General features: G+C 25.7%; 1 protein-coding gene across 1 annotated transcript; it reads right to left on the bottom strand.

Moving 5' to 3' along the window:
* Positions 1-2272: 2272 nt before the first annotated feature.
* Positions 2273-3273, bottom strand: LOC135922985 (small ribosomal subunit protein uS3A-like). The gene is made up of 5 exons (XM_065457558.1): positions 3156-3273; positions 2883-3107; positions 2747-2841; positions 2517-2704; positions 2273-2474 (listed from the first exon to the last, which is right to left on the bottom strand). The coding sequence occupies exons 1-5, from the start codon at positions 3189-3191 to the stop codon at positions 2293-2295; spliced, it is 726 nt and encodes a 241-aa protein (XP_065313630.1). The 5' UTR covers positions 3192-3273; the 3' UTR covers positions 2273-2292.
* Positions 3274-15900: the final 12627 nt, after the last annotated feature.

Below are 15900 nucleotides of genomic sequence, written 5' to 3'. Positions count from 1 at the left end.
CGTATGTCTGACATCCTAGTATCCTTTTGAGGGCTAATGCTATTGATCTTCTTTTTAAAGTCCTAGGGTCTAGCCAATGGCCTGTGATTCTCAAATAAGCTCTAAAAATATTTAATCAGATCAATTTATAAATATAAATAAGTGTTTACCTTCTGTTATGTGTCCAACTATCTGCCGTGCTACATATATGAGATATCTCTGATATATTTACTATTAAAGCATCTTTCATCACTTTAAACTTATCTGCTATTTTATTCACAAGTGTCTGGCGACATAAAATAGTTGTACCAGGTGATAAAGTTTTAATCATCATAGTAAATGATGAATTATCAACCAAGGACATGTATCAATTATAAAATCCACAATAACTTTATCAGTTAATTTCTGAGAAATATTAGCATTTGTATTATTAATTAATTTTGTCTGAATGGAATTAGTCTTTTTGGATGTAGATTCACCTATGTCAAATTTATTTAAATGTTGTTCAATTTTCTTAAAACTATTAGCATGAACAGTCTTATAAAATAAATATTATTTTATGTAAAAATGATAATTTACCTTTAGGTGTTTCTTGAGGTTACAGCTACTGGATTGATTTGAGGAGATATTTTTTTACATTTTAAACATATAAATTTGAAGCCAGTTTTTGTTTTAATATTTATCTTGAAATCTAGGGAATGGGAAAGTATTGCTATGAATATTATTTTCTTCCCTGGTATCTTCCATTTCATTAATATCATTGACTGACTCTGAATCATTTTCAACGATTTGGATATCCATATGCGATGCAATTTTAAATTATTAACAGGTGATTTAGGTTTATAATACAAATTGAAAATATTAATTACAAATTGAAAATATATTTCAATTTCAAAATTAAATAATAAATCATAAAAATTATGATTAATTATGGTATTATATTTAAATTTTCATGCTTATACTTACATTCATTATATTTTTTTAAAGTAGCTACTTCTTTTAAAAAAGTAGCCTCTATTAGCTATAGCTACCAAAAAAGATAGCGCGCTACTTTAACAACTCTGGTAACCTGTTACACTAGTTCACATGACCAGTCCACTCTTGAATCTAGAGATTAGCAATAAATTCCTCACAAATGAAATTTCTTGACACCTTTAATCAAACTAATGGTTACAAATTGACCTAACAGACAGTTCCAACTCTAAATTGAGCCTTTTAACCCTTTCATTCACACTAAAATAAAATATAACCCACTTTTGGGGGTAACTTTTTGTATTTTTTTAAAAATATTTTTTACTTAAGCTTCAAAAAGATTCTTTATGAAATATTGGTTATTATATTCCATCTTTAAAAATATATGGCCTAACAAATAAATATGACCCCATTATTTTCTTAACACAAAAGGGTTAATATTTTAAATCATAATAAATCTAATAGTAGAACTTTGTTAATTTTTTAACCCAAGCTTGGTCCAATTATATAAATTTATAAGTGCAGGTTCTGGAATAATTTATATATATTCCAGAGCTTAGCCCAAATTTTCATCTTACCCTTAAATTATTTTATTTAAAAAATAAATAAGCATTTTTTAAGTTAAATATACAAATCACTAATTAATTGTCCTAATCCAAGAAAAATTCTAATATTATGCGAATAAATTTTCTAGGCCAAAACCCAGCTTTGGGCTCATATAAGCTAATCTTAAATAAAACCTAAATATGTGGAGATTTTAATTTTAAACCTGCTTAATTGAAAATAAATATTTAAAAGAGGTTACCAATTTTTGAACCTTTGCATTATTTCAGATTATAAAAAAGTTAACCAAAACTTGTTTTTGTTTTATCTAATCTTTAAACAATTTTTTATGGGAATTATAAAAGATATTTGGAATGGCATTTATATAAAAATTGCCTTTATTCTATTTAAATCCTTTATTTTATTTGTTCAACTATTATCTTTATTACATTATTGAAGTATTACCACATACAGACTATTAGTTGGTATAAATTTTTTTGGAGGTCCATAAGTATATTGCAGATCTTTGACATTTTTTAAAATGATTATTTAGTTATATATTTTTTTAGTGAAATAGAAAATTTATATTAACAAAATGATATTTACAAGAACAGGCAAATTTCCAAAAGGGGACCCCATCCCTCTTTCTAGTTATGCCAATGAAAAATGAAGTTGGCTTTGGGGAATCATAAAATAAATGAAATTTACTTAATCTCAATTATTTTTTTAGGATAATAAAGACTTTTTAGATACAATTTATTTATTTTATATTATATAAATAATTATAAAATGGGAATATCAATTTTGCATCTGCATTGGTTGTTGCATAACTGGCTTTTCTTTAATTTCACTATGTATTTTAATTTCTCCTTCTTCCTTGGGTTCTAATATAGTAACATGATCTGGTAAAGGATTTTTTGGCCCTATCTTTCCATTTGGGTCATATGGCAACATAATTTTAACTTTAATTCCCAATACACCTATAAATATTTGGTGTTAATATATTATATTTCACATATAACCTTGTCTTAACAATACATGTCTTACAGCTGTATCAACATATTCATTTTTTGGTTCACCACTATGAATCATCAAGCCATCAACAAATTTCATTGACTTTGCTCTTTGTCCTCTAAGCTTCCCAGAAACAACTACTTCACATCCTTGAGCTCCTGCTTCCATTATAAATCTCAACACTCCATAACATGCTCTAATAATATTTGAATTATTGTTTAGTCATGAATAAAAGAACCTCCTAACAGCTAATCCCCCAATTAATTTATATCTCAATGATTCACATTGGGCGATTGCACACAAACCACGAGAGGCAACTTTTTCTGCATATAACTATAAAATAATAAATTAAGCTTTCAGTTATTAAGGATTACTTCTATAGAACCTTCAGGAAAATTAAATCTTTTTTGTATAACTGAAGTTAGTTCTCTGATTCTTTTGCCTTTCTCACCTAAAACATTTTGAGTTCTGGTGGCAGATATTATAATTTCGGTTTTTTTGAGACTACTTCTTATTTCAATACCACTGTACCCATCTTCAGCCAATTCTCGGGTTAAAAATTCATTTAATTCGGCTTTAAAAATTCCATCGGCAACAATCTTAAATGGAAGAATAAAATTTTTATTCTATAAATTATATTTTACTACCTTTCTTTTAATAGTTATACGGTCACGATTAGCCATTATTAAAGGAAATTTAACTGTGATTGTATTTATCCACTAGAAAATATACTATAACAAGATAAAAAATATTTATTGCTTTGTGTTTTCACTAAATTAATTATATATATTATTGTTAAATAATATTTTATTTATTTTATTTAGAGTTTGAAGAGTTAATGATTTTGGTTTTATAATTAAATTCATCACAATTTTGATTCTTTATATTCATTATACAATAAATTAATTAGAATATAAAATTGTAATAAATTAGTGGTTATTATATTATTCATAAAATAATAGAACATTCTAAAAATTTGTAAAAATTATTATTTTATTTCATATAAATAAATCTATATTCTTATAGTTAACTAAAATATTAAATTATTTTAATAGAAAATTTTATCTAGAAGTTTATATATAAGGTTATTTGTAGAAAAAGTTTAAAATTGATTAGCTATAATATTTAAATATCACAAGGTAAATATTATAAGGTTGCTAAATATTTAAAATTAATACAAAATTAATACTTAATCTTGATCTAACAAATTATATATTCAATATAGATATCTAAATACTAAATTTTGTCTAGTAAAAAAAAATCCATAGCCTCTTCGTTAAGCTAGGAAATCTTAAAGTCTATTTTTTAAATTTAAAATTGATTTAAAAAAATTGCCATCAGCTAATATTTTTATTGTTTGATGTATAAATAAATCAATAGAAGTTAAAATTGAATTATGATCGATATATAATAATATATAATCACTAAAGTGTATATACATAATATCGTATTAATTTACTTGGTAAATTATTTTTACAAAAGTAGAATAACCCATAGCGTATTTAAGGGACAGGGGAACCGATATCTAAGTTAAAAAAATGTAGAAATAAATGATGTGATTGTCGATTTTAACAATTAGCAAAATTCTTACACATTCCTTTTATTTATAAATTCTATTAATTACCCATGATTCTTTACTTTTTATTCTCTCCATTTAAACATGTCGATTTTGGATTTTATCCTACAAAAATTCTCGACGAATTATATGTGTGTGTGGTAAAATAAAATATATAATTTCCCTAACTTGATAACAATTTGATAAGCAGAATTAAGCTTGCTAAGGCTAATTCTACCTAAACCCAATTATAATTTATTAAACAATTATAATTTTAGGAAATGCATTAGTAATAATTTGTGTGCGTGGAAGGATGGTCATTGTAAATAAAAATGGATACGGGCCTTCCTGAACCAACGACAAGAAAAATTTTAATTTTTTAACCTGGCTTGTTCTAATTTTTTTATGAAGGAAAAAGCTTTAAATATGCTTAATTGTAAACCTTAAAAAATTGTGACCCTGCTGTTTTTCACAAGTTTTCCGGAATGAATCTTTTTTTGCCGATGGTTTTCTGATCGGGCCGCAACAACTTCAGTCACAATCCTTTCAATCTTAACTCATTTGATTAGAATTATAAAATTTATTTATGTACAAGCTTATCGAAATAAATTTCTGGTCCTCTGAAACGGAGTGTTTGCAAAAATTATTGAAAATCGGTTCATTAAAGAATTAGCAGATATAATATAAAGTTTATATCAGACAGAGACCTGGCCGGGCCATATATCTCAAAACCGAATATATACTATTATTACCTATAAAAATTAAAAATAAATGTTAAATATTTTAAAAAATTCGGGCCGAGCCTAGAAATACAAACCCCGTGCAAGGCCAAAATTTTTTAAAAAAAATCAGGGCTGGGCTGTGCAAATGGTACCTTCGGAGGTCTCTGATATTAAATTAGTAGTAGACTGGGGTTAAATGGTTTAAGATTTTTAGAAAATATAATTGCTAAGAATCTAATCAAAAAATATCATTTAATGATATTCCTTATAAAATATAGTTGAAATCATAGTTCTTTCATCTATAATAGATTTCGAGCTAGATTATCATTTATAAAAATTAATTCTCAGGTCAGTCATCGGGGTAAGGTGTTGAGCGGCCATATATACTTTGTGCGAATTGATATCATTATTACAAATATTAAGTACAGACTATGTTTACTGAACTGATGGCAGGAGTATTGTAACTAACCTGAGTGATTTTAGCGCTCCATACCCACTTTTGGAAAATTAGCATTAAATTTGAAGAATAGACTAGCAGTAACACTTTATTTTTCAAAAAATTTTATAACCAATAAAATTATCACTAAATAGAATGCAGTTTACTTTAATTTAGATAGATATTAAAGAAATAGGTTTTCATTTTAATAACAAATTATATATAATAATATAATATATTCCTTGTGGCGTGATAAATCATTTTTTAGTAAGTTCATTTTCCTTTCACAAACTTGGTAAAACCGGTTAAACATTATAAAAATAAAATGAATGAAAAAAATTAAGATTATATCTTATTTTAAAAAGATACACTATAATACCAATATAAAAACAAAAATATGCCCTACAATTTATTAACAATAAATGAGCAATAAAATTAATGATTCTATGCAATATTTACCGCGAGGGCTTCTTCTTAAGGCAAAGGCTCTCCATCGCAATACACAAGGCTAATTATATTAGCTTCATAAGCAGTCTCTCCCCACAAGATTATCCTTCCTAACCTCAATATATTTTTTTTTATTATTTTTTTAACACCGTCACAAACATATCCTCCAATACTATATTTATTTATTTTTTTAAAATGTTTTTTTTATATGTATATAAATATATATACAAATGTTAATTATATTGTATTATATAAATAATTAGCTAAATAAAGTTATAAATATTTTCTTTAAAAAAAAAAAATTATTTAGTTAATTAAAATTTTTGTTATTAATTAGTTTTAGTCATTGACAATTAGGAAGTTAATTTTTTTTTTAAGTTGTGAATCTCTTGAATTTAAAACATGGGGAAAGTTTGATTAAACTGCAAATACCTTGGAAACTGCAAATTTTGCAAGTATTAATTTAAAGATGTAATGATAATTAATTTATGTTATAATGATTAATAAATAAAATTTGCATATTCATAATAGAAATAAATAAAACATATTTCTTGATCGGAAAGGCAACGGAACATAAAACACAAATGTGCCTTTGTTCCTTATCCCTGACTTTATAATGTTTACTAAAATAATAATGCTTTATATATTTGCTAAAGGGAGGGGAGTTTACAAAATTTATTTAAGACAATAAATGTAATTTAAAGTTATAAATTAAGTATATTTAAGAATAATTTTTTTTTTTTATTAGACTGACCAATCTAATAATGAACATATATAAGTGACAAGGCATACATTAACACATTTTAAATCAATTTTGAGACAAATTAATTCAATTCTAAAGATAGTGGCTATTTAACTCCATTAATTATATAACCCCGGCTCCCCTACTATTATTCTCTTTTACATACAAGTATGATTTTGAACTAAATATAGAGATTAAATATTTTTTTTTAAATATATTGTACTTGCCCCCCCCCTCCCCTTAAGCAAAAATTCTTCTATGGGCCTGATCCTAAATTGAAGTGTTTATGATAAAATTTATTTTATATATATCCTTTTAAACTTTTGGGAACAGAATTTAGCATAACCTAGACATAAAACTGATATAATAGGAGAGACATAGGTTAGGTAAACCCCGGGGCTTGTCAAACCTTTTAATCTCATTTTAAAATTAAATAGCCTAGAAGGTAAAAATTTTAACCTAGTATAGCTTTTATTAGTATGCAATAGGTAAAAAATTCTTTTCAAATAATTAATTATTAAAAATTTTATTTAAGAAATAAAATTTTGATGTAAAATTTAAAAGATTTTTATATGACAGAATATTAATTAATTATATATAAATTAAATTTTATGGCAAAATTTTAACCTTCTTTTATAATTTGAAAAAGTTTTATAAGTATTTATTTTGTCTAGATATTATTTCAATCATGATAAGTCAATTTAGAGCTAGCGGGGCTTACTGAACCATACGCGTCAATTGTGGTTGTTAATATGAAAAAATTATTTCAAAATCTTGGAAAGTAAATATCATGGGTGTGTATCATTAATATTTAGGAATTATGCTAAAAAATCATACCTTAAGATTATTATTTTTAATAGGCCCAAAAAAACTAGTGGTTTAGGAAGGCCCTTGCAGGATTGCCCAACCCCGCTATTGTGGCTTGTTGGCAAAATTTCAACTTTTACAAAAGATATTCAAAAATATGAATATATAATTAAAAATATTTATAAGACACCTTTATAGAGTACGGTTAGTTATAGGCATCTATTCTGTTCTTTATAATATCTAAAAAAACACAAGTTATAGCCGATTTTCAAAAATCGGTTCCAATAGCCCAGTCTCCCCTTTATATAATATCATAATAATTAAAAAATGAAATATAACCTTTTTATATATCTATAATATAATATTAATAATAAATTTATAAACATTAAAATAACTCATCTTAAAAAATATTTAATATATTTTTCTGGCATCTTCAATATTTAAAATAAAGAATTTAATTTACATTTTTATTACTATATTTTATAATTATTCATATAATATATTGCTGTTATAATTTTTTAATAAATCTTATGGTCATTAAAAAGCCTCTGATTAAAAAAAAATGAAGAGCGTAGAATAATTTTACATAAAATACATGCGACCTATATTCATATTCAAGAAAAAAATGTGACGTGTCCACATTTTCTTTATTTTTTAAAAATAAGTTATAATTTAATACAAGTTACCGGGTATCACTGAAAAAAAGAACCTCGATTATGGAAAGTTTTAAGGAAATTTGCATTTCATGTTTAATATAATATTTTATTTTTATATTTAAAAAAAAAGAAAACTAAACAAATATGAACAACCACTCTCTTTGAATAGAATTATAGGATTTAGTGCAGTGTTTAGATTTTAAAAAATCAAAGACCCGGAGGCCCGGCCAGTAAAATTTTTTAAATATAACCGTGTCGGGAAATTTTTTTTAAAAAAATATCAAGGCGGCCTATAATTTTTTTTAACAAAAATAAAATCTAATATTTTAAATCGGTATTTTTAGTTATTTTTTACGGAGACCTCGGCCGGGTTTGATCAAAAAAAAATTAAGACCCATTAAGGTTTTTGGGCTCAACCTTTTGAAAAGGCGATATAATGTTTTTAATTTGCTCTTCAATGCTGAAAGGAATTCCCTCCATGCCCACTGTTGATTTAGTCGATTACCAAACTATAATTAAAGTACTAATACATGTTTAAACCATGTCCTGGTGAGATTATTTCTATACAGAAATTGGCTTAGGCGTCTATAATAGTTTCTTTAAACAGAATAAAGAGAAAGTTATTTAGATTTAGTATACACTCTTTAAACAAAACAGAATTGTGTCCAAGTTGAAAATTTGAATAGACTAGTTTAAACAAAAATATTTTTTTTAAATATATGACAAATCAGGGCACGACCTTATGTTTTAGAAACTATAAATTTATTTTAAAAAAATTTAAATAAATTTAGGGAACGCTGAAAATATTTTTTAAAAAATTTGAATTATGGAGGGTTGATTTTTATTTTAGGGAGGTTATAAGCATCGATTTATATGTTCCCGCCTTCCTTACACCAACATATTTAACATTTAATAATATATAAAATATCAACTCTAATTTCATTCTATACTTATTGTGCCCTTTATAAAATTTAATAGCCATTGATAGAAGTCACAAAAACTATATTTATTATAAAAAAAGGTCATCGCAAAAATATTAATATTATTATTTATCCTATATATCGTTAAAGAAATCTTCTTTAATAATATATTTTATGATCTGGTTAAAATTAACATAATAAAATAAAATATAATACAATAGCATTTCACATCATAAATGACCTATTCCACTGTTACTTTGTGAATTAGTGCAAACTATTATATTTTTTTAGGTTTTAAATATTATTAGTGCCATATAGATCTTTATAAAAATTCATTGTATCCATTAACTATAAACTATAAACTATAGGGGGAAAAAAATTATTTTTCTTTAAAAGATTAAAAAAATTTTTAAAAATATATCCCTTATAATTTAAAATTTAATCATTTAATTTTAATTAAGGTTTTTTTTAGTATTTTTTAAAGTATTAAATTATATCATGCGTTATCACATTATATTGGAAATTTTATGGTTCCTAAAAAATGTAAGAATTATAAAATATATATATTTATGTATTATCGAATATATTATTTGTCATATTGTTGTTAAAAAGCCCGATTCGAATCGATTTTTGGCCCGATTAAGATTATAACTAAAATAATATTATATAAGTCTGGAGATTTCAATCATATACAAAAATACATCATATTATGTATACTTAGCCGCGTTTTCGCGCTAACTGTGAATGCAGGGTAATACGTAGTGTATTTTCAAATTAATCATTTTTTATAAGAGAATTATAATTTTATTTCCAATAAATAAATTGTTTTCCTATTGCTAAATGATCCTATCTAGTAATGTTTTAGTTTCTATAAAAATTAAACTTTTTTTTTGAATTGCTGGAAAAGAACCGCACGAACTGCATATTTTTTTAAACACTATTTACAAAATATTAAACTACATAAATTTATACATTTTTAAAAAAATACAAAATTAATTTAAATATTCTTAAATTATTAAATATATCTTTTTTTCGGGAATAACATTTTTCCGGAATTATTTTATAAGAATTCGGAATCTTTAAATTTTAATCATCCACTAGGTTTGATTTTCAATTTAATTTTTTTTACCGAAGATGCATTATTTTAGTATGGGAGATTTCAGACAACTTAGCCAAAAACATTTGGGTATTTTTTTAAAATTTATATGAAATAATATATGCATAAATTAATAGATTCTCAAAAGTTCGCAGCAAAATTGTTTGAAATTGATAGAGTAGCGGGGAACATTAGAACCAAAATTCTAAGATTCCTGGGGTAAATTGGCAAAATAGGAAAATATTATAAAACATTAGAGCAGGTTTATAATATGATAAATAATATATCAAAAGAGTACTAATTTATACTTGAGTTTTATAAAGTATAATTATCTAAAAAAGTTGAAATTTTTATATTTGTTTTGCATGACTCGTGTGCAACCTTAGCCCCCACTAGTAATTCCGGCAGTATGCGTAGATTACTATTTCCGGCAATCCTCGTAATTTTAGCATATAAATTGAAAAATAACTAAAAAGTGCATGACGAAATTCCATGAATTTATAGAAAGATATTTTACACATACTAATATACATTTTTGACAAAATCAGATGTTCAAATTTAAAAGCGCACTCAATTTGCCATTTACTCCATTTTCATTCATAAATTTAACGCGTTTTTTTTTAAATTTGAAAAATATTTTTGCTAAAAATATATTCCAGCATGTGTAAAATATCAACCCTATAACTGATGGTTTTCATTAGGATTAATTATCCCTTAAAGAAATTTTAAACAAAATTCTAAAACACTCAACTAAAAATTTGTTTCCTTAAAAAAGCATGCATAAATAAATAAAATATTGACTTGTTCTTTAACAGGTGATTCTGATCTTTTCCAACACCGCTAATAAAGGAGGAAATATTAAAGATCTACAGGATATTTTGAAAGCTGTTCAAAGTGGACAAGCATCTGTTTTGGGACCGTTTTCAAGTCAACAATTCTCAGATTTGGCGCAAGGTTCTTCTTTCCAACAGAATGGAGGCACGCATTCACTTAGTAATTCGATATTAATATCGCTATTAAATCTAAATGGATCAACGAAAACAAATAATGATACTAAAGTAATGGACTCATTTCCTTCAACGAATATTAAAAATATTGTCGAAGACAAACATACCGGCAAAACATCGGGCAGCCGTCTTTATTTAAATGCAGAGAAAAACATCAGTGCATCTGGCAGCCATCATCATTTAAATACAGAGAAAAACACTAATATATCTGTCGGCCCTTATCATTTAAATGCAAAGATTAACGCTAATACATCTGCCAGCCGTCATCATTTAAATTCAAAAAAAAATAGTTTACCCGTTTCTCCTAAAATATCACTCCCGAAACCAGTCGTTCAAAATGAAACGACTAATGATGCCGTATTACCGGTCAAAAATTTTTTGAATATTATGGGCAATTTAAATTTATCAAAAATTGAAATAAAAAATGACGAATTCGGGACTAATTTATCCAAAGATAATACTAAAGACATGATTCAAAATAATACGCCTACAAATCTCTCTAGGGCAATAAAGAAATCCGACATTTTAGACACTTCGTTGCTGGCAATAAATAATACTCCTACAAATCAGTCAAAGGCAATAGATAAATCAGATACTTTAGAGAATTTTTTGGCAATAAGTAATGCTTCTTTACTGCCTGAAAAATCTATTATTCAGATAGAGACGGTAAGAAAAGATTTTACGGTATACAACGAAACGCATATTATTTCGAAAAAAACGAATAGCGGTCAAAGGATAGACACGAAGACGAAGCATCAAAATAAAGATCCCATGGAAGCGAAGAAAGACTCCATTGAACACAATAATAAAAATAATAGGGGGAAAAGACAAAAATTTGAACATATTATTTTCTCCAATTCTTCTCTTACATCCCAAGAAATAAGGGATAGTCCAAGGTTATATACGGCTTTTAGTCACAAAAAAGAAAATGTTTCCCATAAAAGTAAAAAAATAAAAATTACATCCAAGGCCATTTTCAAGCAAAATATTTTTTCAAAGTGCTTTTTGAGGCACGTTTCCAGAAATTTTATTTTTGTTTTTTTATTAACAATTAAATGGCATCAATGAGATTGCTAACCAGAAAAATTTTTTTAAATATAATATTATCCAGAGAAATTAATTCGACAAATTATTATCCTATGTTTGGAAGTTAAAAAAAAATTGCTGGAAACATGTCTCAAAAGCCGCCTTAAAAAACGTTCTGTCTGAAAATGGCTCTAGTAACTTTTCTTAGGAACACAGTTATATCGAATATAATATAGTATATAGTTTATTACTATACACTTTACATTTTATTATTATAAGGGGCACTCACTTTCAAAAATTTCAAAATAAATGTGGGAAATGGAGCACTTCTTAATAAAAAAAAACTCGCATTTAATAGAATACCTCAAAGAAATCGAGGTTTACAACATCACGAATATTCGGATCAATCATATTATACAAGAAGAAATATTGCTTTTGATGTGAATAAAATTATAGGTTAGTATTATGAATTAAATTATATGTCTCAGCAAATTTATTAGAATTCAGAATTTCTCAATTTTAAATCATTTACGAAAAAGGATTTTTAAAATTTGGTTGTCATAAAAGTATACAAGTATATAAATTTCAAATCGTTTTGCAGTAAACTTAAGGCGAAAGTTTATGGAAGATATTTACTGAAATTACTAGGGTAGATACTATAGTTGTAAAGTCCGATTTGGGTCGATTTTTTAAAACGACCTGATTAAGATTTTGACCAAAATAATATCATGTAAGCCTTGAGATTTGGCAAATAGAGGGCCAAACCTTTCTCCCATCTATGATGCAGGCAGCTTATATAAATTATTTTTAAAATCTTAAATCGGATTTTTAACGTAGGTAATATACACATACTTAATACATTTACGGAAAACCCCGATTTTTCGCAGTTTAAATCGCCATGATTTTTAAGTTGTGAGATTGAATCTTCACGAGTAGATTTTGAATAATTCATTATCCGTTTAAAACCTACTATTATTATGATATGCAATGTAAATGATAGACCTATTTGTAATTCATGATTTCTAAATAAAAAGGAAAGTTTTAAAATTATATGAGAAAATTGGTAAATATGTTCACAAAATTTTTACAGTATAGCTATATTGCAATAATTACTTCATGATTTTCAAATATATTATATAGTATCTTAAAAAATATACTAATCAGTACCATATAAATTGCTGGTTTCTTGGGATAAAGGCTTTTAAAAATATAATTAATTATGGAATGTCCTAAAAATGATATTAAAGCTTGAATTAATATTTTTTGTTTTATTTAATAAGTGCCAATAAAAATGTTTTAGAGACTTTAAATTCATAAAAAAATTTAAATAAACTTAGAGCTGCTCAAAATTAAACAAGCTTAGATAGTGCTAAAGCACCCATTGTTCTGTCATAAATAATGATTCTAAAAAAATTTGGGTTAGAGCGTAAACAGTTAGCAACATAGTGATAATCCCCCCCCCCTTAAATGCCTTGAAAAAAATATAAACGAATTGAAAAAGTATTCCTGTTTCAAAAACATTAAATCCTATCTTAAATTATAACAGAAATTGCTGGTTTATTGTAATCAACTTTGAAATGTAAAAAATAATATTGACCAAGAATTTCAATAGATATATATGATTGTTGAGACGAAATCAAACTAATATGTTTAAGTTGCTCAGGCCTCAATTTGCAACGAGGCAAACACATCGTTTCAAATATTAGCTTTGCTTCGATCGAAAATTATTTGGAATATCCTTATAACTTTTAAATATATTATTAACCGAAATCAATGAGCAATATCCAATTTATATATATTATTATCTTTCAATCCGTCTGAAGATATATTGATTCTTGATATTAAAAAATTTGAATATCTAGTTCATTTATTTACAGGATTCTAAAGTATCTGATGGCCAACTGATTCCAGAATCTATATCTTAATATGAAATATTAATTCTAATAGATAACCTTTCAAGAAACACCATGGAAACGTTAAAATATATTTTATTAAAATTACTATATATTTTGACAACAATACTAATAATCAAAGAACAAATGAGAGAACGTTTTCATCATTAAGGAGAAAAAAAACTAATCACAGAAGTACATCACCAAAAAATCGATTGAATAGAGTTTGATCTTCTACAAATCAACTTATTGAAAATTGGCTTAAACGTAAAGAAGATTATTTCAATCATAATATTTAATTCTATATTTTATTATGATTAACTTAGCGGTTTATATAATAATATATTTTTAATTTATATTCGCTCCTATTAATATTTTGAATTATCCAATATTTTATTATTTATGTTAAGAAATTTTAAAAATATGATAATAGTTCTAATAAATTTTTAAAGTTTCCAAAAAATATTCTGGCTACGGGTCTGATATTGATTCATATTTTAACTACAGATGTCCTATAAAAAATATTTAGCAGTCGACCTTTTCTTCCCACTCCCCGCCTATACTTTTCAAAATTTATACAATTAATTTAGTGTTTTTAAAAGTTATATATAATCATAGAACTTTCATATGATATAATAATATACATCAAATTAAATATATTTATCAATTTATTGAGTTAAAGAGGAGAAACTACGAAAACCAATATAAACGATTATTAAAATTATTCTCAAGTTATCGTTTAATTTATGATTGTAAATTCATTCAAAAAAATATATTTTAGACGTACAAGTTGTCTGCAATTTACCACAAAATCAGATGATATTTACTACTCATTTCAATAAACAATTCAATGGAATTATATATGCCAAAGGGTATTACAAAATAGAAAACTGTCGTACAGTTGGTAAAGGATCACTAAGCATTTCTTTGGTATTACCATTAGATGGTTGCGGTAGTACTACGATCAGCGATGTAAAAATTAATATTTAATATTATGCATATCCTAATTTTTTTTATATTAAAAAAGTCTTGGGATCTAACAAACGGAATCACGTCTTTTCAAAATAAAATAATAATCATGTTCGACAACGACCTTGGAATAATGTCCGCCTGGGATAGCGCTTATAAAGCATCTTGCGCTATGGGAGGAAACAATGGGCCAAAGATATCATCTCAAATAACTGTCCCGTAATTTAAACAACTTTATATGCAATAACTTGTATATATTTACCATAGGATGTTGGATACATCTAAGGTTGCCCCTACAACTATGAATATGCCTCCTGCATTTATGAAAATCGTGTCCGGAAAAGTGCCCACAGCTCCTCGAGCAAGTCTATTACGATTAGGAGAAATAGGAACGATTGTTATAACCATTCAGGATAATGTCGGTAAATATATTTTTAAATAAATAATTATATTTTTTATGGAGCCTGAAACTAAAAGGGTTTTCTGGTTCGGAATATTTTAAAACAGGTGTTTCGGTTTTGATTCCTAAAATCTTAAAAAGTAGATTCTAACTTCTTACATTGGTGGTTTAGAGGGCTTCTCCTGGTGCCAAACTCAATTTATAATAAGAAGATAAATTAACATATGGCATATATATATATTATTTTATTTTTTCATTTTAAAATAAAATGAAGGGATATTTGATCTAACAATCCTTAATTGTGTTGCACATGACGGTATGAACATAGGAAAGATTGAACTTTTAGATGGTCAAGGCTGTCCAGTTCATAGTAAAATTATTGGACCTCAAACGAGAGAAATATTCGGGCATGATATGTTAATATATGCGCACTTCAAGGTCTTCAAGTTTCCGGATGTTGAAAATGTGTATTTCGAATGCAACATTAAATTTTGTTTCCATAGATGTCAGCAAGTGATGACTATTTATATTTATTGGAATTATATTTTTGATAAGAAAATATTATAATATCACTAATTTAAAGATTTTTTTATGAATGAGATTAATTGATTTTTATAATGAATTTAAAAAATATATATAAGAATTATAATAGGCATTGATATTTATGAATAGTCATATTTTTTAATCATGCCATTTAAAAAAAATTTTTTTTATTAG

The sequence above is a fragment of the Gordionus sp. m RMFG-2023 genome, chromosome 1, assembly GCF_954871325.1.
Source record: "Gordionus sp. m RMFG-2023 chromosome 1, tfGorSpeb1-WG-v2, whole genome shotgun sequence".
Lineage (NCBI taxonomy): Eukaryota > Metazoa > Nematomorpha > Gordioida > Chordodea > Parachordodidae > Gordionus > Gordionus sp. m RMFG-2023.
Note: the sequence above shows the minus strand (reverse complement) of the source record. Positions and strands in the feature narration are given on the sequence as shown.